Here is a 27,213-nt window from a genome sequence, read left to right on the forward strand (position 1 = left end):
TTTGTTCTAGCTACATTTCAATTTATTTTCTTTCAAGAAAATTGTGCAAAAACTACTTGACACAGAATGTTTCAAATGTCATTTGTGTTTGCTCATACATCAGATGTATTCATGCACACAAATTTGCAATTCTGAAATGCATCTTTAAAAAAAAAACAGCAAAAACACAAAACAAATCTGTGTCCTCAGGATCAATCCCACTTTTGAGAGTGTTCACACGGTCCTCAAGACACTTCATAATGTTCACTGCTGCTTTAACACTGTGTGGCATATCAAAAACACAATAAAAGAATATACAAAGGAATATATTTGCCCATATATGTACACATTTATAATGAGCTATACTTCATCTGCTCTGTAAGCATTTGTTGCCCAACAAGACCAAATATTATTATTCGCTATAAATGACATTAGTGCAAACATAGTATGGCATGACATCTCTGGCAAACAAAACGGAGTGTTCTGTTGACAGAAAAGAATGGCAAAATAAGTCTGCAACGACTACATGAAGTGCTGTTGATGATATAAACTGTCAACAGCCAATATTAAGGTGAAACTCACACCTTTCAAGAATAAAAAAAAAAAAAAAAAAAAAGGAACAAATCCTGAAATGCAGCTTGATTTTGAGATTCAACACTAAACATCACTCACTGAAAGAAACATGCCAGTTTTACTGTGGGCAAACGCAAGATGGCCTTAATGGAACATCCACAGAATTAAAAAAAAAAAAAAAAAAAAAAAAATTGACTTGATTGTCTACCCACTAATGTTCTTTAAAACCAGAAAATAGGTTTAGTCTATGTAGTCTGCAATATGCTTTTGAAAATTCTCGCTTCCAGGAATCAAGTCAACTGCCAAACTGACAACTTAACGTTTTCCGCAGTGATGGTTTAACATTATTTCTGACACATGGTAAAGAGTGACAAATACTTAGATGAAAAAAGCCGCCCAGCCTCAGACATCCCTTTAAAACTGGGGTAAATAACGAGAGGCGCGCTGTAAAACATAGATCAACTGGCTCAATGGCACTTTAAATAACATTCCTCAGTTTGACTTTGCCAGGGTCTGGATTTTACAGTGGCTCATTTGGGATGCGCTTCCAAAACATATTTATACACACACACACACACTTCTACAAAATAGTATAGCGTAAGAATCAAGACTCATCCATTACCTCCATAGAGATGATTTTCATTTTCAATCAAATGGATGCATACTGAAAACTATTCCGCCCTACAAAGGCGAAACGCTGTACCTACACCAGCACTCAAATGGAGAAAAAAAGGTTTCTTGATTCAATTTCTGAATCTGAGCATAGTTGTCACAGATATCAGTTTTTAAGAGCCTATTTTAGTAACTCAATTTTAACACAAACAAACTGTGTAGTTACTATGTTTTGTCTGTGTAGGGCAGTAGTCTGAAATGTCTTTGACCAGCAATAATGTGAACAGATCATATGAAATGCATCCGTGAGCTGAGAGACACATGACCAACCTAAAGGGACAGTTCATTCCAAAAGTCTAAACAGTGTCATCCTTCACTCATGCCATTTCAAATTCGTACAATGTCCTTTTGTGGAACACAAAAGGAGAAGTTTAGCAGATTATATAAAAAAAAAATTAATTAAAAAAACGTTTTAATATTTTAAGTAACAACTTCATATTCGTCTGTTCCCTACACAAAGTAATCCAAGCTTCAGGTTACTTCGAATTGTATAAACTACTTGTATGGAGATATTTTCACAGTATGGAATAAAAAAAAATAAAAAAAAATAAAAACATACTTGCAACTTTATCTCACAATTCTGACTTTTTCCGCTGACTTCTATTATTGCAAGATAAACTCGCAACTCCAGAAACAAATTGTGAGATACACAATTTTGAGAAAGAAGTCGCAATTAACTTTTTCATTCTGTCATGAAAAAAAAAAAACTGCGAAATGCAAACTCAGATTTCAGAGGAAAACAAAGTCATAACCGTGGAATGTTAACTTGCAATTGCAAGATATAAACTCACAATTGCGAGATAAAAAGTCGCAATTATCTTTGTTATCTGTGGCCGAAAAAAATTGTAAGATGTAAACTTAAAAAAAAAAAAAAAAAAAAGACTGCAGAATATTAACTTGCAATGGCGAGATATAAATTCGCAATTCTGAGAAAAAGTCAACTGTGAGATATAAACGCATAATTGTGAGATTAAAAAGTGGCAATTGCAGAAAAAAAATATTGTGAGAATTCACAGAAAAAAAAAAAAAAAAGAATTGCTGACTTGTAAATTTAAGATTACACTCACAATATAAACCTTTTTTATTCCATGGTGGAAACAAACATACAAAAAAAAAAAATAATAATAATAGATGTAAACTCAGAATTGAGAGTTAATATTTTGCAATTTTGACTTGTTTTTTAGAATTGTGAGAAAGTCCAAATTGTCAGATAATTAGTAGCAATTATTTTTTATTCTGTGGTGGGAACAAGCTTCCATGTTAACAGCCATTGTCTTCTTTTCATTATATGAAAAAGAGCAGCTGGAACTAATTTCTAAATATCTTCTTTTGTGTTCCACAAAAAGGGTTTGGAACGTCAAGAGTGAGTAAATGACGACAGAACTTTCATTTTAGGGTAAACCATCCCTATCGACTTCTAATGGAGTCCTCAACATTGGCAATATGAAGTGTCTGTAGTGACACCTAACAGGCTGATAAGAGTTGAGGGTTGTCATTTGCTCATGAAGAGGAATGGACATCTGACGTGCACAAACCATCATCATTTAAACCACCATCTGGGCTGATGCTGCTCTCTGCCGCTATATCACATTCTTTGGGCTGGATTTTCGAGCTCTCCGATAGCAAGTCTGTTCCAAGCTCTGGCTCGGTTGAGGCTTTCATGGGAGGAGTGTTTTTTGCTTGGGTGCCTTCCTCAGTGTCCAGCTCACCCTGTGGTTCACCCTGCTCCTGTTCCACCTCTGCTGGGTTCTGGTTGGCAACTCCTGGAGAGCTCGTTGGCTGTAATTGGCTTTTGAGCTGGCCGTGGCACAGAGGACAGGTTTCTTGCACGTACAGCCACTTCTTCAAGCAGGCAGCGTGGAAAAAGTGGCTGCATGGCGTGATGACAGCAGACTTCATATCCTGGAATTGAAGGATGGAAGTGAGAAACAATGTTTAAAACTAGACAGCCAAGATAAGAAGTGAAATTATGAGCATGTTGACAAATGAGGAAATGGTTTAATGGTTAGCGGGAGCAAATTCAGATTCAAATGGTGGTGAGCACAGGCAACAACTGTTCAAGATAGTATCGCTAAGTATGTGCAAAACTACTGAAGCTTGATATCAATAAAAATTTCCACATTTGGTTACAATTCACAATCTCTTGATTTGATTCAATTAAGATTAAGATTAATTTGGGTATAATGTTCATTTCAATAAAAACCTTCAATAAAGTTTCTTTATTGTCATCAATGGTCCCATGAAGAACCTTTAATATCCATGAAAACTTTTCAGAGCACAAATGGGTCTTCAGATTATTAAAATATTCTTCATACTAAGAAAAACAAATGGTTCTTTTAAGAACTGATCACAGAAAGCTTCATTAAGGAACCAAAAACCCCTTTTGGAACAATTGTGAAGAATGCATAGTAAACAAATTCTCTCTCAGTTACATAGTAAACCCTCTAACTTGGTATAGAATAAAAATAATAATTAAAAACATGGCCCATGTAATATTCGACAAAATATTATATATATATATATATATATATAAAATTTATAATATCTCAACACTGATCAACACTTCAGTTATGAACTCCAGCTAAAGAACAAGTCTTTTTGAATGATTCAATGAATCTTAAACACTCCTTACCTGAAAGCATATAGAACAGATGTCATTATGTTGCTGGAGTTGTAATGCGGAAGCAGTGGGCATGCTTTGGATCTTGTGAACTGCATCTCTGCGCAACAGGAAGCTCTGCCAGCCCAGCTGAGCCCTTAGCCACACGTTATAATAGGAGTGAACCAGGATAATGGTGGAGCCCATTACAGTCCATTCTCCAAAGAGGGTCTCTGAGACACCGTAGGCCACCACGCAGACAGCCACCAGAAACTCCAGGAGCCGGTAGGTCCCATTGACACAGTAGATGACTTCATCCATGTTCTCAACAGGAGCCTTACGAAACTCTTCCACCATGAAGAGGATGTAGATCAGAAGTGTACCAAGAACCTAAGAGAGTGTAATCAGTTATATCATACAGTCATGGCCAAAAATATCTGCACCCTTGGTAAATATGATCAAAGGCGGCTGTGAAAATTAATCTGCATTGTTAATCCTTTTGGTCTTTTATTAAAAACAATTCACGAAAATCTAACCTTTCATTGGAGAATAAGAATTTAAAATGGGGGAAATATGAAATAAATGTTTTTTCTCAAATACACGTTGGACACAATTATTGGCACCCCTAGAAATTCTTATGAGTAAAACATCTCTGAAGTATATTCCCATTCATATTCACAATTTTGAGCACTCCAGGGTGATTATGAACATGAAATTATCCAGCCATGGCTTCCTGTTTCACAGAAATATAAATAGGAGGGAAAACAAAGCCCAAATTCCCTTAATAATCCATCGCAATGAGAAAAACCAAAGAATATATTTCTGATGTGCAGCAAAAGATAATTTAGCTTCACAAATTAGTTAAGTGGCTTTAAGAAAAGAGCTAAAGCAGTGAAAATTCCCATTTCCACCATCAGGGCAATAATTAAGAATTTCCAATCAACATAAAATGTTACGAAACTGCCTGGAAGAGGACGTGTGTCTATATCGTCCTAATGCACAGTGAGAAGGAGAGTTTGAGTGGCTAAAGACTCTCCAAGGATCACAGCTGGAGAATTGCAGAAAATAGTTGAGTCTTGGGGTCAGAAAACCTTAAAAAAAAAATTGTCAAACAGCACCCACATCACCAAATGTTGTTTGGGAGGGTTTCAAGAAAAATTCTCCTCGCTCATCCAAAAACAAACTCCAGCATATTCAGTTATCAGACATGACTGGAACTTCAAATGGGACTGGCTTCTATGGTAAGATGAAAAAAAAAAAAAAGAAAAAAAAAAAAGCTTTTTAGCAGCAAACACTCAAGATGGGTTTGGTGAACACAGGGATAAAAAGTACCCCATGTGTACAATGAAATATACTGCTGTATTTTTGATGTTGTGGGCCTGTATTTCTGCTGGGAGGTCCTGGACATCTTGTTTAGACACATGGCATCATGGATACTATCAAATACCAACAGATAAAAAAAATCAATAAATGACTGACTCTGTTAGAAATCTTATAATGAGCCATGTGTGGATCTTCCAACCGTACAATAATTCATACACAAACCTCAAAAACAACACAAAAATGGGTCACTGAGCACAAAACCAAGCTTCTGCTGGCCATTCCAGTCCTCAGACCTGAACCCTGTAGAAAATGAGTGAACTGAAGAGAAGCACCACCAACATGGAGCTTGGAATCTAAAGAGTCTGGAGTGATTCTGGATGAAGGAATGGTCTCTGATCTCCTCAGGTGTTCTCTAACCTCATCAGGCATTATAGGAGAATATAGAGCTGTTAAACTGGCAAATGAAGATTTAAAAAAGTATTGAATAAAAGGGTGCCGTTAATTATGGCCAATGTGTATTAGAGAAAAACATTAATTTCATAATGATATTTCCCCCCCATTTAAAATTTCTCATTCTCCAATGAAAGGTTAGATTTTTGTGAATTTTTTAAATAAAAGAACAGAAGGATCAACCATGCAGATTAATTTTCAGAGCCTTCTTTGATTATATTTACCAAGGGTGCCGATATTTTTGGCCATGACTGTATATTATTATTAGTGCTGTCAAACGCTTAATCACGATTAATCGCATCCATAAAAGTTTTTGTTTACATAATGTGTGTATATTGTGTATATTTATTGTGTATATTATTATGTATGTGTGTATATATATATATATATATATATATATATATATATATATATATATATATAAAAATACAAACGCATGCATGCATGTATATAAGAAACATGTTATGTTTCTATATTAAATATAACATTGTATAATATAAAATATAAGAATATGAATATATAAATGTATAAGCATGTACTGTATGTGTGTATTTATATATACACATAGTAAATATACACAGTACAAAAAACTTATTTTGGATGCGATTAATCGTTTGACAGCACTAATTATTATATTAGACACTTAAATTCATATGCATTTGTAAATGTATACATTATATATCATTATCTATCTATCTATCTATCTATCTATCTATCTATCTACCCATCTATCTATCTAAAATATGACAAAAAAATAACTTTTTTTTTTTTTTCCTCTGAAACAGTATATTTCTTTTGCAATAACAAAGGTAGACAACTCATCATAAATGTCCAGTTACTAAAACACAAAACCTTAAACAGCAGAAAATTGTCACAATTAGGGATGCACCGATATGAACATTTTGGCCGATACCGATAATTCCTTATATATGAAAGCCGATAACCGATATGTTGCCCGGAAATCGAAATGAATTTTTATATAATTTTTGAGAGCCTGATAACAAAAATAAAGTCTCACCATTAAAAGTCATTGAACACTTTAACATAAAATCAAACAAACATAAAGCAGCCTTACAAATAAATAAAATAATGCAAACAAGTCACTAGGCTTGCTGCGATAGACGGTGTTGGCGGTGATACCGATGTTAAGCCGCAACACCGGTTACATCACTTGCCCACTGCAGCACCATCCCTCACCGTCATGTAGATTTTTTTTAATAGTAATAAAAATCATTTAGTTCAGTTAGAGAACAGACACAACAATTAAAACTGAACACGGCTGCTCAATGGAGCACATCAAACAAACGACAGTAGCGCATCACAGATCAGATTTAATTTATCACGTGAGGAGAGTGAGTCGAGCTGACTGACAAGAAGAGTGAGGTGAGACAGACAAGACGATGGCAGAAGAGTTTCAAAACGAAATGTAAAAGTGCCTGTTTTAAAGATATTTTGGATTTTGAAAAGCCTGTTGACCTGCCATCCATCTAAGGTGATATTGGAAGGTTTTTAACATTCGTTTCTCATTTATTTGGTTCCACATTATTTGCTGATTTTTATTTTATTTAAGCTTTGTGATGTTTTCCCCCATTTTTTTTTTACATCAGGGTGTATGCAGTCCGTGCCTCCAAACTTTAATCGTTTTGCTAATAAACGCTCTACGTTTTATAATTATTTGTTCCTCAGTCTTTGCTGATTTTCAGTTTTGTATACCTATTTAAAATGTGTACGTTATTTGTTATTTTATATTAGGCATATAGCATGGTGTATTTTTATTCGTTTTGTTAAGTTATATGTTGTATTTTGTTGTTGCTTGAATTGAAATTAAAGCAACTGATGCCGAATTGCCACTAATTTAAAAGTGAAAGTAAAATGTGCACGGTGATTTTACAAGCTATTTAAAAGTGGAGGAAAGTGAGGGAAAGAGTGAAAACTCAAGCGACCTAAAAACAAACAGCCTGACGCTGAATTGCTGCTAATTTGAAAGTGAAAGTAAAACGTGCACGGAGCTTTTACAAGGTATTTAAAACTGAAGGAAAGCGAGGAAAAGAGGGAAAACTCAAACCACGGTGATGTCACACGTCGATTAACTAGTGGGAAAATTTTCTTTTTTTTCTTTAGGATCACTAGAAAGTTACAAGCAGGTGAGTTTGATCCAAGGTTTGAGGTAAAAATTGAGTTGAGAACCCCTGTTTTTGAGGTAAACATTCCAGGATTTTATTAATACAAGTGAACAGGGCTCAATATAGAGAATTTGAACCCATATTTTAAGCACAAGTAATATTTTTATTTAAAAACAAAAAGCTCTGTGATGTCCATTCACAAGATGGTTTACTTCACAATTCACAACTGTGATGTATGCAAGCTGAGAGGGTCACGTGATGTGGTGGCAATTATATATAAAAAGTGCACATATTGACCCAAATATAAGACGACCCTGATTATTGTTTTTCTCTCTCTCTCTCTCTCTCTCTCTCTCTCTATAAAACACATTTTTTTCTTAAATTATTTTCATATTGCATATTTTTCCCATTTTAATTTTTGTTTTAAAAGTATGGTAAATACTGGTAAAAAGTGTACCGACAATGACATTTAAAAATATACGCTTTTTGATATACCATAAAAATAACAGGTAGCCCATCTGAATTATATAACATTTAGGTTATCCATCTCATAGTAGCCTACCAAAATGTTATTAACAGTAGAAGTGAAATCTTATTGTAGTCTTCAAATCTACTGTCATATGTTTTAAAATCACTTACAGAGGAAGTTTGGTTCCATCAGGCTAACATGACAGTCAGGACTCATGCCGCGGTTTTCTTTTTCTTTTGTTTTCCCTCGCAATCTATACAATGCACATTACATTACATATTTCATGGCACACTCGTTTTATGCGTGTTTGGCGCCACCATTATTGACATGCCAAAGTCTAGACCCTGAATATAAGACGACCGCGTTTTTCAGATGTATTTCCAAAAAAAAAACATTGTCTTGTATTCGGGTCAATACAGTATATACATTATTTTTCCTGAAAATAACTGCTCATTTTGCTAGAGAAGATGCTTAACCTAAACAAGGACTTTTGGACCATCAAAAATGGTCCAAGTTGAGTCCTGTTCACTTGCATTAAATGGAGAAAATGTCTTCTGAAATCATATTTTCTGTTCCGCTAAAAAGGACATCTACATCAGTGGCGCTGAACCACATTTCTGGACCCCACCCACCAAATCAACACGGCACATCTTGCATGTTTCTTTTAATTTAACTGATTCAGCCCATTAAGCGACTTCAAAACCTGAAAAGGGTGTGGGCTCTGGGAATGTGGTTGGGAACCACTGTTATACATTATGGATGACCTGTGGGGTTAGTAAATAATGATGGAATTTTTATTTTTGGGTGAACTGTACTTTTAAAAAAATATTTTTATTTATTTTTTCTTCTCACCATGACTACATCTATTTGATACTGTAAAAATGCTGTAAAAACAGCAACATTCTGAAGTATTACAAATTGAAGTAACACTTCTATTTAAATATATCAGGGATAGGCAACGTCAGTCCTGGAGTAGCTCCAACCCTGAAAAACTGATACCAATAATAAGAGCAGCATATTAGAATTATTTCTGACAGATCACGTGACACTAAAGACTGTATTAATGAAGCTGAAAATTCAACTTTGCATCACAGCAATAAATAACACTTTAAAATATTACAGTAGAAAGTTTTAATTATAGTAAAATTCTACAATATTAAAATATTTTGCTATATACAAGCATGAGCATTATATAAGCAATTTGCAGTTTGGATTTAAGTAAAAACTGGTATGGTATATATCTGGCAACAGTTCTTTTAACACTCACCCCTGGTTTCACAGACAAGGCTTCAGCTTAGTCTCAGACTAAAATGCTTGTTTGAGCCGTTTTAACTGAAAGAAACTGACGTTGCACTGACGTTTCTTAAATTATGTCAGTGCCATTGTTTTGTCTCAAGATGCACACCAGTAGTGTTTTTTTTATTATTTTTTAATGTTAATAAAAGCTACATAAATGTCCTAATTGAAATATGGCCTAATCCTGGCTTAGTCTAAGCCCTGTCTGTGAAACCCGGTATAAGTGTGTAGCTTTTTATTTCTTACACAACTATGTCAGAAGATGAAAAAGTGAAGTGATATGTGGCCAAGCATGATGTCCCATACTTTGACTTAGTGCTCTGCATTTAATCCATCCAAGAGCACACACACACACACACTAATATTAAAATACGTTTAAAACGGTGTATAACTACAGCAGCATGCAAATGCTAGCTTATGTCAGGACTGTGGCGACAGCAGCGCAGACAATCGCTTGGCAGCATGCAGATGGGGTTGGTATGCTAAAATGCTGTCCATGTAATTAACAATTAAAGTATGATAAAAACGTGGAATCGGCCTATGTTCAATGTTAGTAAAGATAAAGTTACTTTGTACATAAATATTTCCTATCGGTTCACAGGCACTTCTTCCACTAAAACTATCCGTGGTGAATTGGTCTGGTCTGGTTCTGTTCATCATTGATTGGGTGAGAACAGTTCAATATTACGGCCTGTGGAAATCAGCGGGCGTGGCTAATTATACTAGAAGCAAAACGCCGTAAATGACGCGTGCTCTGTGCAACCAAAAAATATGGCGTCATTGATGTATTTTCACGGCGTTTGTAAACAACATCATATTTTGCGGTGCAAATACTGTTTAAAATGCCATATTTGACTGCATTTGGCTGTAAACGCGATTAATCTATAGCACATTTCTGAACCTTTGGGCTTGCCATACACTGTACACTGTCCCTCGCGTACACATAAAAAGTGAAGTATACTTTGGCCTTTAGTCGGATCCAGTTGTGAGATCTTGTGAAGTGTACATGTGTATCCTGCATGATCGTGTGTGTGCTCTGCGTGATGCCCTTGTGAACTGAATGCAGACAGGAGGAGAGTTCAACTTTACTGGAGACGCGTGATCGACAAACTTTAAACTCGTGATTTCAAATTATGCTGCACTTTATCCATTTGCCCATGGTCATATTCATGTCATTGTCACTGTGTGCTGTATGTAAAATGAGTGTTACTTTGGCTTTATTTGAAAAAAATATGATTCCCAACGCACACAAACTTCCCAGAATACTGAGTGCCCTGTTGGTTAGTGTTTACTTCCTTTTTAATTATATTTTTATTAAATAATTATTTATTTGTGAAAAATACTTTGTCATCTAAAGCACAAGTATGTTTAGTTTACACATTTTTATTTTTTATTTTTAGCTTTTCAAGATATAGGCATCGGCATCGGCTGTCAAAAAACCAATATCGGTCGACCACTAAATATTACTTGAGTGTAAAAAAATCATGTGCCATGCATAAATTAAATGGAATAGTCTCTACACAGACAATAAAGAAATTATTTTAATTAAAACATTTTGTTGATGAAAGTAATAAAAATAAAAGATAAAACAGTAATAAAAAAATAAGATAAAAATAAGTGGTTATTAATATATATATATATATATATATATATATATATATATATATATATATATATATATATATATATATATATATAGACAATATATTAACAAAATAATAATATTATTATTAATATAATATTAACATTTATAATATCATGTTTTATTATACTAGTGTTCTCATTATAATGTTATATGACAGTCCCAATCATAGTTATTTAATGTTGTGCGCTGCTGTTTGAGCTGCGTGCGCTGAGCTAAAGATGACCACCCGGCAAACTGCGCTCTATTTACCCTCTATTAGCTTAACGAAACACATTCTATATGAGATCAGATATATATGCATAAACACAATACAATTGCACAAGCAAACTTAACTGTGCTAGTCATGGTGTAGCTCCGTTGTAGATGTGCTCTTCCCTTAGCAACGGGCTAAAACACGGGCGCACAAAGATTCCATAACATTATTTTGCAGTAATGTTCTCAATATCATTTTATGTAGCCTATATGACAGGCTTGCCCTGCACATGTTGCTCTTCACTGTATTTTCCTTCTCGAAGTGATTCCAATAATATTTCAAGCAAGGTGGTTCAAAGGATCACAAATCTCACAGTTCGGATCATATTACGGTTTTTGAGATTAAAAAATATATATAATTTCAAAGTAACTTTGCTTTCCATAAGTACTTCTTCGATACCACAGCAAAAACTCTTAGCCTAAGAAAGTTCAAACATTATTAATGAGACAAGTGAACAGCCAGTAAAAATGAGAACAAATACACAAATTACAAGCATAGATAAATACAACAGAACAATGTTACAAATAAATTAAGGTCGGCATTATTTAGGTACAGAAATGTAATTAAGTGTAATAGAACACTGCATAGTGTTCACTGTATAAATTAAATATAGATACATTTTTGTCAAAAACGTGTTTTGTTGTTTGATGAGCATAATGACAGCAACAGGTATTATTAGGCTGCTGTCCCTTTAAGACCTGATGCATGGATCCAATATAATGATGCTCATCCGATTTCTTTCTTAGCTGTTTTCATTCACTTAAGACATAACTGACTGCTTTTACCAGAATGATTGTCGAGATCAGCATTTTGTCAATTTTATGTGTATATGCATCTGTTCAAAGGCAAGGAGTAAATGAGATACAAAAGAGGGTTCAGTTTGGTGTTCACGCACAGTCAGACGCGCCTCTCTGCGCGGCTGTGAAGATAGAAAACAGCGCGAGTGTAACGAATCGAGTTCCATTGCGCCTTTTCTTTCACTGGAATGGTTTAAAATTGCTTGCGTGTGTAAACGCATACAATTGATAAACTTTCACTCTATTATGGTTAAATTTTGCAATTAATCCACATGCATGCCAAACCATGGGGCTTGGTCCGTACGGATCACAGATCAACTACGATCCGTTCAACCACTATTAAAAACCATCATGGTGAACAGTGCGCATCTAAATCGTTTCTGAAGGAAATAATGCATTATTTATCTGCTTTAATATATCGGCCAAATTTTCTTATCGGTTCAATAACTATAACAGTAAAAATTAACATTTATCTGCTGATACAGTTATGGTGGATGATACTCTACCAGTCAAAAGTTTTTGAACAGTAAGATTTTTAATGTTTTTAAATTAGTCTCTTCTGCCTACCAAGCCTGCATTTATTTGATTTAAAACACAGAACAGTACAATTTTGAAATATTTTTACTATTTAAAATAACAATTTTCTATTTGAATACATTTTAAAAAGTAATTTATTCCTGTGTTTTCAAAGCTGCATTTTTAGTATCATTACTCCAGTCACATGATCCTTCAGAAATAATTTTAATATTCAGATTTGCTGCTAAAAAAACATTTATTATTGTTATGTTGAAAGAAGAATTTTTCAGGTTTCTTTGATAGATAGAAATTTCAGAAGAACAGCATTTATCTGAAATGGAACTCTTTTATAACATTATAAATGTCTTTATAAGTAAGGGATAATCAACGGCTAGCTGTGCATTAAACTTCACGGAGGCAACCACCCTCCACTACGTGTCGGGCGGTTCTTCGCCTCCACGTTGTGCATTCAAATCTTTTAATGCACAGCTAGCCGTTGATTATCCCGTTTATGCCATGGTCATTTCCCAGCATTCACATATTAAAGATGTTAACAATATTTGTGCTGCAATATTTGACTGGAAAGATAAAAATGACGGTTATTTTCGTCTGTAGTACTATTCAACTGTAACTGTATGTTACTATGGTTACCAATGTTTATAGGAAGCGTGTTAATATAGAATGTGATTAAACTGACCTGGAACTACCTGTGCGGTTCAACAAATTTAATCAACACCTGCCAGCCAATCAGAATCGAGTATTCAGACAGACCATGGCATAATCACTTTTGATCAATTTAAAGCATCCTTGCTAAATAAAAGTATTAATTTCTGTAACTTCACAACATTACTGCTTTTTCTGTATTTTTGATCAAATAAATGCAGGCTTGGTGCAGCAGAAGAGAATTATTTAAAAAAACATTAAAGATCTTACTGTTCAAAGACTTTTGAATGGTAGTGTATATCGTGCATCCTTAGTCACCATAAAAATTAACAAAACTTGACACTGCAGGAGTGTCTATGTGCTGTGATAGCGACTGTTCATTTGTATTACTGTGTGAGGTTTGTGTACCTGCAGTGACGTGAGGATGCTGGAGGAGATGATTATGAGCAGCCAGAAGTCCATACGGAAGAACTGGCAGATCATGTAAGCCATGTAAGCAGGGAAGACCAGCAGGAAAAGACATAGACTCACTGCTCGGAAGTGCTTCCACAGACTCCTGCAAAAACCAAAGACAGAAGAAAGGCTCCACATACAGGTCCTCAGATAGAAAAACACATATCGACCCAGGCAGTACTCTTCAGCGTTCTAACAAATTTATTTCCTGATTAAAAGGCCAATTTTTTTTGCATGCACTTTTTTAACATGAAGATGTATACTTCAATTTTAAAAAGTAATAAAAAGTCAAAAATAACATGTAACCGCAGTGCACATCTCTTAACGTTTACTGTTTTATCACACTGCCACAAGACTTTTTGGAAGCTAGTTCAATTTAGAAATTAAATTAAAATAATAATAAAAAAAATAAATAAAACATTCCAACCATTCAGAAAATGTCAAAAAGCTGCCAGACTAAAAAAAATTGTTTAGAAAAATAAAAACTGTTGTAAATAATGTACATGTGTCTTGTCTGAAAGTTGCAAGAAAGCTGTATTCTGATCAGGCGTGAAGTATGCAAGATGTGAGATTCTTACTTGTCTCTGGAGGCCCCCAGTGCCAGAACTATAGGGTCAGCAATCTCCAGCATAGACTGCAGGATGGAAGCCACCACGACGAAGAGGATGATGCTGAGGAGGAAAGCTCTGTGAATGACCTGCAGCTCAATGAGCCCAGTCTGAACAGCCAAGATCAGCAGAGTGATACCCTCCGTCATGCCCCTGAAAACCAGATGAGAAAACAACTACTGCATACACTCTTATCTATACACAAGTCCCTGCAAAAAGTTGTTTTGAAATGGAGCACTGTAAGCATATTTGGGTTGGACGTTCCTCACCTGTGCATGGCATTGTCATTCATGAAAGCTCTGTAACCCTGTAGGTAGAACTTGCAGAGGGTGAGGACGCCCAGCGCCACAAAAGACACAGTGAAGACCAGCCCCAGCAGAGAGTAAGGAGTACTACAGCATTCAGCGATACTGCAGAGAACACACACAACCAACAAAACATTTACATATAGTATGTTACATATTGTTAAACAGTGATTTGGATTTCTACTTCCCTATTTTCCGCTGTTCCAAACGTTGCAATGCATTCTGGTTTATATCTAGCCTAGGTATGTCAATTTACAATTATTCCCCAATTAAATTAATGATCAATTAATCATTAACCTAATAATTCAATAGGCTTCTACCGCAGTGGCAAATAATCACCAGCGTTACAGGATGTGCAAAAACTAAAAGGCTATTAAGCAAGATTGTAAAATGAATCGACACGATAATAACAGTTACGTTTGGGATCATTTTATTTTAAATGGAGGTTATAGTTGGCCGTTTCATATTCTGTCATTGAGACTGCTGAATTCACCATTTTTAAATGGTATGATGATGCTCATTGTTGTATTTTATTTTAAAACACAAATCACAATGTTTGCAATTAACATTATCACCATTTAAAGTAAAATGATCTGAAATGTAACTAAAGCACATAGGGCTGTGCCAGTAAGCATGACTAACTGCTACCACCAGCGGAGACACGACAAAACACATTTTTGCCCACATGAAACACATTTTTACATGAACATTATGACAAGTAAAGTACAAAGCTTTGTTCACAAGAGAAATAATTGGTTAGAAGGCGAATGTTACATTGCCGCAATGGAAACATTTGGACCCAAGCTGAATGAGAGAGGTACATGAGCCCATAAATTTAAATTAAGCTTTGTGTTCTGTTTTGCGGGTTGGTTGGTCATTTGAATTTACACAAATTTAACACAAATTAAGAATTTGTTCCCACAACTTAATTTGTTCCCTCATGTTAATTAAATCATGGCCACGTTGAACCTTAGATTTAATTTAACCAAATTAATGAAACGTGGACTGTGGCAACAAATTAATAGGTGGTAGGAACTAATAAATATTAATATTGACTTTTTATACCAATTTTTTCAGCATGTCACTCCGTAGGAGGAGTATTTCACATGCACCGGTATTCAATTTGGCTTTTCCAGACTTACTTGCTTGTGCAGAAGATATTCACTTTTCTGACCATTTACAAATGGTGTCAGCTGCTTTGGAATAGCGGGAGAAAACATTTTATTACTATTTTTCTAGTTAATGCACTTTTAAAGTTTGGTTCACATCTAAAAGAATAATTTGCACATTGTGAATTATTCGCGCAAGAGATCCAGCCCATCACTGTCACAGCCCTAAGCGCTCGCTTCTTTTTTTCTTGTGTGTCTGCTGCACGTTTTTAACACACTGCGCTGAATCGATAATCGGTTAGTTTTTAATCGTCGATTAATCGTAAGCATCCCTAATCTAGACGCTAACCTTCGTGTGGATTAAAAAAAAAAGTGGACTATATGTTGCAGCAATCAGACCTGGTGAGGAACAGGAAGAGCAGCCTCTCTCGGGAGGGCGGCTGGTCCCGTGTGCTGAAGTAGGTGTAGATCTGCAGTGCAAACAGCACCAGCCAAAAGCACATGAAGAGAACAGGCAGAACCAGCTGATTCCACAGAGACATGCCCAGAGCCAGCAAACCATACACCTCCACCACCTACAGAACAACACAGGAGACAGGGGATGTTACCTAGGGTTCAAAGACTGGCTGGTAGGATGGGCAAAAACATCTTATTTTACTCCACATTAGGGCGATATGACCAAAGTCGTATCACAATTTAATCCATTTTACTTCACAATAACTATATATAATATATATATATATAGATAGTTATTTTTGTTAAATTCTTGATAACATTGAAATTTCATAATTCTCAACAATTTCAACATCACAAAAACACTAATTCTAGCCTAATAATGCAAGTAAAAAACAAAACAAAAACAAAAAATATCAAGCTCACTGAAGGCAATTCAACAGTGCAATTAGAAACAAATTACAAGCAAAAGGACAAAAAATAAATAAATACATAAGTGAAAGTAAAAACATTTGTTAGAAAAGATTTCTATAAAGTGTCATTTTTAACTTTCTATTCAACAAAGAATCCCGATGAAAAAAGAAAAAAAAGAACAGCACATCTGTTTTTTTATTTTTAACAAATAATAATTGTTTATTTGGCACCAGAACTGCTGTAATGATTTCTGAAGGATCAATTGATACTGAAGTTCAGCCTTGACATGACAGCAATAAATTTAATTTTAAAATACATTAAAACAGAAGTTAATAATATTTGGCAATATTACTGATCTCACTGTACTTATGATTAAATAAATGCAGCTTTGATGAGGATAAGAGACTATTTTCAAAAACTTTTTAAAACCAACCCCAATTTATTAAAAACCAGCACCAAACTCTTTAACGGTAGGGTATATGTTTTTCTAAAATATTTTTATACAAATTTGCTTAAAATAAATGTTAAATTATTAATTTAATCTGCCATGCAGAAAAGTAATTTCACATTTAAAAAATGCACACGATGTTGGCAATGAAAGCCTTGTGGGCAGCGTGCCGATGTACAGAGCCATTGCGCTTTGGGTGTCCCGAGTTTGGACCTTTCCCGATACCGTCCCCCTCTCTCTCTCCCACTTCACTTCCTGTCTAGCTACTATCCTATCATACTAAAGCTAAAGAAAATGCTAAAAAATAAATCTTAAAAAAAAAAAAAAATATATATATATATATATATATACCACAAGCACATGATCCCTGGATTGAGGGGGCGACACATCTTACCCCACTCTCTACACCTATGACACTCATACCTGCACCAGCTCTCTGTAGGCAGTTTTGGCCAGATTGTACGGCACCAGCAGGTTGGAGGCGATGAAGTAGAGCACCTCAAGACCAGTGAAGATCATAGCGAAGCGGTTGATGAAGACAATGGTCTCCAGGGGCACGAGGCACAGTCTAGCCACTAGGGGGAGCAGGTGTGCAGAAAACAGCCAGATCTGTTTGGTCTGCATGACGCAGGAACACAGCGTACACACCACGACCTGACCTGAGGGAGAGGATAGTCTCACTGAACAAACACTAACTTACAGACACACTGAACAGAAATGCATCACACAAACACACATCAATGTTTCCTTTAAAAAGCTGCTTTAAATGTTCCCAGTAGGAGTGCCCACAATGTGATCTGCTTTGCCATGTTGACAGGGCAAATAAAAAGACATCTGCTAAATCTGACTCAAATCAAACAAAACAAAAAATGAGTTCGCAATTGAAGTTGTGTGTCTATCAGTTTACTCTTTCCACTGAAGGGATGAAACTTTTGTGTTTAGATATAAAAGGATCAAATAATGGTTATTTAAAAAAAAAGTTGAATTTCAAATGAATACCTTTTCTTTTCAACTTTGCACAAATTGTGTGGTGGTGCTGCCAAAGGGGAGGCAGTATGTGCGTCACTGACATGACATGTCACTTGACATGACTAATCAAAAGGCTAATAGTTGTTATCTTAGATCTTCTTTTGGCTGGTCAGCAAAGAACACAGATTTTGTCTATGAATGTTTTCTATTCAAATTGTTTAATTTCAAGTAAAATAAGGAAACTGCCCTGCAGTCCTGCTGTCTTTGTGAACTGTGCTAAATGCATTAATGTATTGCAGTGTGATTTTTCTATATTAATACAGATTTTCAGGATTAAATATCTGGATATAAAGTCTGTTACTGAGGTAAATATTTGATTAAAAATGACTCCCAATCTTTTCCAAGACTTTTCCCAGGATTGCAAAAACATTTATAGATGTTGCACTTACAAAGAGGTATTTCTACCAGTTGAAATATTTTAGAGCCATTTTAACAGTATTTTAGGAGGGAAAAAACTATGATGATTGATTTTTATTTTTTATTTTCCATGACATTTTCATGGAATTAATTATTACTCGCAAAAAGTCATTTTATCTGTTGTGAGCTTGGCATATCTACAAAACATATTTTCCAAGAAATGTCTGTGATTTTCCACAATTTTCCCAGGATATTATTAAAAATTCTACAGATTCCACTAGAACCACTATTTAAAAAAACCAAAAAAAAAACCAAAAACAACACTATTTTAAATTCAAAACTTATTTGAATTTTTCAGAAGTATTTTACAAAATTTATATTATAGGGATTACATGATTTTTTCTCAAACCCATATTTTTCATGGTTTTCCAGGAAAAGTCAGGGAATTTGTACATTGTAACTTCTGTAAATTGTGACTGCTAAAACAGTTACATGTTAGAGAGAAGTACAAGTTCTTGTGACGTCCATTACTTCCTTAAAGTATGAAAAACATTCCTTGATACAGAACTGAGCCAAAATGAATTTAGCTATTTCTGTTCTACTGCAGAGAGTTACTCCTGTTTTATCTTACTTCTCTTTTATCCAACTTTTGAAGCCATGGATGATCTGTCAAACTGATATTCTATATGCCACCTAGGGCTGGGCTATGATTCGATAACGATAATTATCACGATATAATTTTCCTCGATAAAACGATATGAAGAGTTCGATAACTGTTCGCTATAATGTTTATGCGCCAAAAGCGGAACGAAACAGTGCAACATTTCTAACTAATCCTGAGTTTATGGAGCACGTGCACATAAAAGTGTGACATCAGTAATGAACAGCCAATGACATGCCTTGAAACTGTGATTCACTTCTCGTGAGAGTCAGTGCAATTCACGACCAAAGATTAAAAGATTGAACAAGATGAAGAATTTAAACACATTTACAAGATGAAACGATCCATCCATGAAGGAGGGAAACTTAAAGAAAACATCTTGCCATATAAGCGCAAGTGTAAAGTTAGTTTATAGAGTTGATAATATTTATAGATATAAAAACACTTAAAAATCTAAGCTCATATGTAGTCATGTTTAAAGCTATTGATTCTAAAACTTATTTGTATTGCATATCTATGTTTATATTAATTTAAAATAAAAGCTTAATTACTATTAAACTAAGTTAGTTTGTGTAATGGATTAAGGGTATAATAATTATAAAAATAATATAAAATTATAAAGTAATAATTCTCTTTAAAAATGTTTTACTGTGTAGCGTCCCTTACTTTGGAGTAAGAGAAACTGGGGAGTGGCTTTATTGTGTCAGAGATGTGTCACTTTGCTTGAAGCTCATTGGTCAAATTTCGGTTTGAGATCTCTAAACCAGAACATAACCTACCGCGGAGCAGGTTAGCTGTGGAGCGCAAGTTACTATGGTGATGAACACCACTAAAAGCCACGCCACTTTCATGGCATCTAAAACCCAGGATTGGTGCAAGCTAAACTGAAACTTACCTGGCTATCTAAACTGGCTTCATGGTACAGGCCCGTTTCTTGATTTGAAACAATAGGCCTATCACTCAGAATATGCAGAAACTAATAAATCAATTTTTCTATTTATTTTGTTAAGGAAAATTAATGGACTGGTTTCCACGCAAAAATATGGCTTTAAACTTAAAAGAAATAAAGATTTGACATTTATCATGGTAATTATCGATATGGACTGACATGGAAAAAAAAAAAAAAAAAAGTAGTGAATTTTTTTTGGCCATATCGCCCAGCCCTAACGCCACCTCTATTACATATGTTGATAAAAGCTGATTAGGTGACAATGTCTTGGGTTTTACTAACTTGGTATGAAGTTTCACTTTTTTAAATCAATTAAATTAGTTGAAATGTATTCAAGGCTGTTTGTCATGGACAGGACTGGTTGCATGCCATTCCATTCCTAAATGCCTCATTAGTAAAACTGGAAGTATTTCACAGGACCTATTCATTAGCAAATAGAGCACACCGAGATCTGGTTTCTTCTCTTTCAGATTCTGTGTTACAGTTCAGCAGTCAGATCTCTTCTCCAGCACGGGTGGGAACCGAAGTTCAGTAACACAACACCAGCTGTGAGTAACTCATCCCTTATAATGCTTCAGGAACAAATGCAGCAGTAAAGAGAACAAAATCATGTTGTTTGCAGGATGATGCAGGACGTACCGACGAGTGCTGTGGTAAAGCGGTTCATGGACAGTGGTTCCAGGTAGAGGGGTCCCTCGTAACCCGAGTCCAGCTCTCCACGTACGTAATCCCTGCAGGATCACCAGTCATTGAGCACTGTTTGTTGTACAGTCATTATAACTACTAAACAGTTGCATTAATGTCAAAATGTGTTAAGCACTCTTTTTTTGTGTGTGTGTGGGTGTGTACAAGAACTGTCAACGTGTCAGCACTTCAAACCCAATGTGTCATTGTGTTTTTTTACAGTCAAGCATGGGGTGTTGTGAGCACAGACCTGGAGAGCTGGTGTCCAGCAAAGAGCAGAAGAGCTGTGAGCACATAGAGGTAGAGCTGCACCAGATGCTGCCGGGGTAAAGTCAACAACACCAGACTGAGGATGTAGCCTGAAGAAAAGGGAGTCTCAATTACCGACAGGAATAGTGATATACTGCTACGCATTCCATTAAATAAACTAACAAACCATGTGCTTTTGCAATCTTGGCTTCACAAAACAAAAATAAAATTTTTGTTTTTAAATTATACACAAGTGTCAATGACAAATAACAGCATGCACAAAGGAAAACGGTTTCATTTAATGTCTCTAAAATGTCATGTGGTCTAACCAATAACATTATAGAAATAACATTTTCACTACACCTTGAACGCATGCGAGCGTGCGTACATCTTAACCTTAGCATTAGGTGTCAAACGACACTATGAAGAAAACTATATATTCATGCACAAAAAGAAAACCTCTACTGTAGCTTGTCAAAGACTAAAAAATAGGATATGCAATAATTCCCATTTCTTTTATTACGTTATTTATTGCATATTTTGTTCAAAATTAACCATCTACAAATAAGTACAAGCAAGCATAAATAGTACTTACTGTAAAAACTAACTAATAATAATACGAATATTATGCCAAACTAAATGTGTTTTTTTTTTCATTGTTTTAAAGTAAATAAATTTTTGTAATTTAAGGTAAGCTTTATTTTGAAACGTTATTCTGATAAACAACAATACAAGACTAGCTCTGTTTAAGAGATATTTAACCAAATTAACTTGCTAACGCTGGCGATTATAAAAAAGCATGTGAAACAAAGTGGGATGCAGCTCTGGTTTTTACTGACAGTGCTAATTAAAAATGCTGAAGGATTGTGTTACAGTAAAGGAAAAGGTATTGATTTCATTTAATTCCGTGGGATTACACAGCATTGTGTTTAAATCACATTTTTAAAAAAGCCTATAACTAGAAACCAGGACTTAAACATTAGGGTCAAAAGATAGGTCAATGACATTATTGGTGAGAACTTTATTGCAGCAGTAGAGTGTGATCCACCCTGCCTGTTTAACTGTGTCAGCAGTATCTGTAAGCCACACTAAACCTAAAAGACTCTTCAGGCCGACAGGAAGTTAGATCAAACACCCTGACGATTCATCTTCTAGGCAGGCCTGCACATTTCCACTAGGACAGCTCTCTGCTGCAGATATCTTTAGCTGGATGAGCAGGTCTGGGAAAGATTCTGCCATAAGCAAGACCTTATTTGTCTCTGGCTTGCAAACAACTGCTCTTGTTGTGGTTGTTTATGCCTGCTGCACCGAACATGCAGAGAGAATCCAGCATATTCAAATAGCAGGAAATCTAATACACTGCCCTGGACAGCTGGGTGAGCATCTAGCTTGTAAGTGATCATCTATAAAGCATTTGCTGATGCTTAAATCATTCCGGATAGAATTAGACATTAGTCTCTGTGTGTGTTGGAAGCACAGTGAAGCTGTTCTCTCCATACTGACTACCGAACAACAATTATGCTTATGTAATAGTTAACTCAGATATCCAAATGCTATAGACTTTTTTTTCTTTCAATTAAAGCTAAATATAAAGTAGGCTTTCCTAAACTATGCATGTAAACATAACTTTTTAAAAATCTATTTCTATAATTAATTTACATTAAAAAGTTCATTTTAAAATATTATATTAAAAAAAAAAAACATTTGCCTAAATGAATCATTTTATCCTTTGATATACACTATGCATTGTAGACGTCACAATAGGTTTAAAAGACACAATGCATGCCAATATTTGCCAAAGCATGAATGAATGTCTCTGATCTGAAGTGCGTTTAGTGGTTTAGTTTCTGTCATCATTCAGTGTCTGTTACATCTTGCGTGTCATCTATGTGGCATAAATCAGCATCACTGAAACCTGCTCGGTTGGATCGAGTGTCCAGAACAGATCACGCAAAGAGAGGGACAGGGAGGAAAGAAAGGTGTGGTAGAGATGTGTACAACTATTTCAGCCATATATATTGCCTGCAGAACTGCAGTTCTGTTCATACAGAGCGTTTAGCTGTCGGTCACAGAGTCGCTGTGCTGATGGTTTCCAAGTAGGCGTTTTGTATCAAAATGTATCAGGTGACGGAAGTGTGGCATCATGTCACTGGTCCACAACTCACGTTAAAATGAATTATATATGGTCGCATTGATGCTGCAAATCACCATCAGTGTCAACAACATTTAATGAAGAATAATAAACTAATACAAAGGCCGTCTTTGACTTAAGCTCACTAAATTTAATCGCATGCCTGTTTATTTCCAGGCAGTTAAGAAAATGTTTAAGTGATGGATATGCACGTTTAATTAGAAAATTATTTAAGAACTCGCATCCCTGTCACTGGATTTGTAGCAGTCCTTTCAGGTTTGTACACTCAGAGATAGGGTGCTGGATAAATGGAGTAGTCAAAATAGCATTTGCAATGCAAAGGTAGCAGGCAGCTGCATAATATCAGACACCTGAAATGTACTACTAAACGATCACTGAAATATTAATTATTTTTATACAGATGAATTGACATTGTCATTGCAGCCCTACAACGATTCATTCATACAAAAAAAAAATAATAATAATTCTGCCAGTGTTCGATGATTGAGACAATAACTTCACGTCAATAAGCACAAAAGCAATGCCAATGCCAGATATCAATGGGAGCTCAGAAAATGATTTGATAGTTGGATACAGGGCCATAATTTTAATACTGTAGTATAACAAAATATTGTGGACCAGATTTACTAACCAGGGAAAATGCCGATGTGAGTGAAAAGTTCTGCGGCTGATCTACTGACAATGTGCACATTAAAGAACACAGACACAACCGAATCATTTTCATAATGAGCAGCGCAAATTGGCTGGTTTAAGACATGCTTTATGGGGGGCAGTAAATAATGGCACAAATACCAATAAATTCACTACTGCAAACATTAGTAAATTATGTTGCACGATTCATTTAAATACTCTACTCCCACAAATGTTGTGCCTGAAAGGGAAACTCCTACAAATGTATGCAATAACGTCAGACGCAAAATTAACTGTCCAAGCATTAATTTTTCAGTAAATCCTGACAGTAGTTTTTTTTAACACCAAAAGATTGTTTGCGTTTGTGCAAGCTGTTAGTAAATCTGACCCTTAATATACTATAAACTATACAGTGCAGAACGTGGTTGAAATATAAACATTTAAACAGCAGATATCATCCTTTTTTCAGGATGGATTTATTCAAACCTGTGTATATGTAATCAAGCGCATCCATTTAGCAAAAAAATTCCTTTCTACGGTTAATTTTTCTAGCTAACTATAGGGTTCATGGACAGTAAATGTCTTAAGAGACATACTGTTCACAAGCATTTTCATTGACGCCTTTCCATGGTTGAAACATGTTCCATTTCAGTAAGTTTCAGTAAGTTGTTCCATTTCTTTCAGCATACCATCTGATGTTCATTTCATGCAGTAACTGGTAGTAAAGAGGATTGTGTGTTCCTGGTTGTACTGAGGTGTTACATATTTATTGTTTGAATTTTGTGATTAAAATTGACAGAATCTGAAAGTCGAGTCTGATGTTTCACATCAGAAGTAACAAGCAAAGCCTATTGCGATTTATTAGATGGGACGCACACCACAAATAATGTTTCATTAAGTTCTGTTCATCAACTGAAAACAGCACACAGCAATTCTTGGGATTTAAGAATCAATATCGGTACATCAAAATGAGAATCGATGAAAATATATTCCACCCAGTCCTGCAATGTACCGTGTTAAACTATCATGACAACGCTACCCAGGATGCATCTCATGAGGATGGCTGAGAGAAGCCCATAGTGCAAAGCTGGACTCAAGATGCTTTATTCTGTCTATAAAGAAACAGAACGATCAAACTCTTTCCCTATCATTTGTAGGTGCACAGTTTTTCTCTGTTTCCATGTTTTCTTTGACACAAACAAAACAGGCCTTAATTACAGCTTGCAGCTCTATGGTCTAATTACTGCTTTAATGACTAACAACCTACAATGTTCCCATCATAATCTTCCCAACTCCTGACTCTGAGTTTCCACTGGCCCATTACTAGAGGACTCCAGCCAGAGTCCAAACACTAGCACTTTGCTTTTCTTAAACAGGGAGCACAGACAGCTAAGAAAACAAGTACACACACCAACATACAAAAGACGTTATTGCATGTGGAACATCATCATGACCATCACAAATTGAAAACTAGCCATGAAGACACACTTTAATATTGTATGTTTTACATTTGGTGAAGAAAATGTGCGCAACTTAAGTGTTGCAGCTATGGTATTATGGCTTGTTGTGTTTGGACCTACCGACATAATGCAGGTACAGGGCAATGTATTTGTACTGGAAGAGAGGGTTATTGTTGAGACTGCTCCTCTGGATCTTCTGGAAGAAGGAGCTGACGTCCCAGCGGTACAGCACCTCTAACAGCATGATGCTGGGGATCCGCAGACCCACGTTCAGAACCGCCTCCACACGGGCCTTCATCGCCATGACCAGCAGGGCACCGAACAGGCCTCAACCTAAACTGAGACAAACATGATTTTAAAATAGAGAACAACAGTGCAATCTTATTAAAACCACAGTTTTGTGGTCTTTGAGGAACTAAATCAAGACACACAGATGAGGTAAGTTTATATTTCAACCTGAAATTTGACTAAATAAAAAATAAGCATTATAATAATAATAATATTGCATGTTATACATGCACACATATTAAAAAAAAAAAAGAAAGAAAAAAAATCAAACTGCCGAGTGTACATTTTTATATTCATCTAAGGTTTTAGTTGTGTTGACTATGCGTGTGTATTTTAATTGTTTATTTGCAAACATATGAAACAAATAATAACATAAATGTTTAAATATGACATCTCCAAACAAAATCATAATACAACTCCAAAACCACAGTAATACCCCATACAATCTTTAAGAAACCATGGGAATACCAAGGTACTTTTCGGAAGTGGAAGAACGACACACCTACTTCTCTTATTACCACCGGATGGAAAAAACACTACACTTACATAACCATACTACATTAGTCAACAATAATTACAATATGGTCAAAAAATTGTGCTGTGACGAAAATATAATGTTGCATTTGTCGTATTTAAACTCACGTGGACTAGTTATTGGCATGACTGTCGTGTTAAACGTGTTTGAACTCTAGTAACCCCGACACATCAAGTCACACAGTTTAAAAAAAGATAAACCTTATACAGACACAAATATTACATCGTTAAGACGACAGAACACGGGTTTAAACGTTAACCAGAACAATAATGATTGACTTTCACTGGCTGCGCGAAGTTTGAGCTGACTAGAGGGTATCTTCTTAATGCTAATAATTAAGTAAACTTTATAATTAACCACTTCAGAGGTCTTAAAACACTAACAAATAATGTTTTTGAGGTAAATGTGTTAAATAAGTAGAGTTAAATCATTTTTAAATGCCCAGCTAACAGTAGCATTACAGAAAACTGTGCCCGTTATTCCCTTACAAACGCTCCGATAAATATATTAAAATAGACTTACACGTTGGTTAATCACTTCACGCTGTTAGATTTCGTGTTAGGCTGCGTCTCTGGATGAATATAAACCATTTTTAGCTCAGACGTCTCGACGTTATCCGTTTGTTATGGTCAAATTAAAAGCAGAAGAGACGGAGCATCTAAATTCACTTACTCCATCGGGAAGCCATTACGCACACCGTTTGAATGCGTACCGCGCATGCGCAGGTTTGAATAACGAAGATTAGCCGCTAGGTGGCGCTTGTCTAACAGCAATTCTACTATGGCGAAGGCTTGGCTATATTGAATAGTTTTATTGACAAATACAGTAGAAATGTGACAAGCAGTTACTAAGGAGAGAGTGAAAATGTTCGAGGACCGAATTCGAATCTGAGTCTTTCGCGAGAGCTTCTGAGTGCAGGGTCCCCAGTTACACCTCTAGGGATTTTACTAGATCATGAATATTAATTAGGCATGTTGACGTTCTACGTAATCTTCCGGTGTAGTGACGTATTTAAAAATCATGAGCCAAATATTCGTACATTTGCTTTCTCAACATATAGCCTAGAAGTTG

At 35.5% G+C, this 27,213-nt stretch overlaps 1 protein-coding gene across 3 annotated transcripts; it reads right to left on the reverse strand.

The window, feature by feature from the left end:
• On the reverse strand, window positions 1-26,856 carry rnf145b (ring finger protein 145b). Of its 3 annotated transcripts, none has more exons than XM_058758648.1 (12): window positions 26,665-26,856; window positions 25,440-25,652; window positions 21,079-21,187; window positions 20,784-20,875; window positions 17,572-17,807; window positions 16,233-16,408; window positions 14,689-14,829; window positions 14,390-14,572; window positions 13,767-13,914; window positions 11,463-11,516; window positions 3,857-4,213; window positions 1-3,126 (listed from the first exon to the last, which is right to left on the reverse strand). In XM_058758648.1, the coding sequence occupies exons 2-12, from the start codon at window positions 25,621-25,623 to the stop codon at window positions 2,725-2,727; spliced, it is 2,082 nt and encodes a 693-aa protein (XP_058614631.1). In that variant the 5' UTR covers window positions 25,624-25,652; window positions 26,665-26,856; the 3' UTR covers window positions 1-2,724. The 3 variants fall into 3 exon arrangements, with proteins under 3 accessions (XP_058614631.1, XP_058614629.1, XP_058614632.1); XM_058758646.1 differs by having other exon boundaries at window positions 25,440-25,657; XM_058758649.1 differs by lacking the exon at window positions 11,463-11,516 and having other exon boundaries at window positions 25,440-25,657.
• Between the last annotated feature and the right edge of the window lie 357 nt (window positions 26,857-27,213).

The sequence above is a fragment of the Onychostoma macrolepis genome, chromosome 21 (assembly GCF_012432095.1).
Source record: "Onychostoma macrolepis isolate SWU-2019 chromosome 21, ASM1243209v1, whole genome shotgun sequence".
Classification (NCBI taxonomy): domain Eukaryota; kingdom Metazoa; phylum Chordata; class Actinopteri; order Cypriniformes; family Cyprinidae; genus Onychostoma; species Onychostoma macrolepis.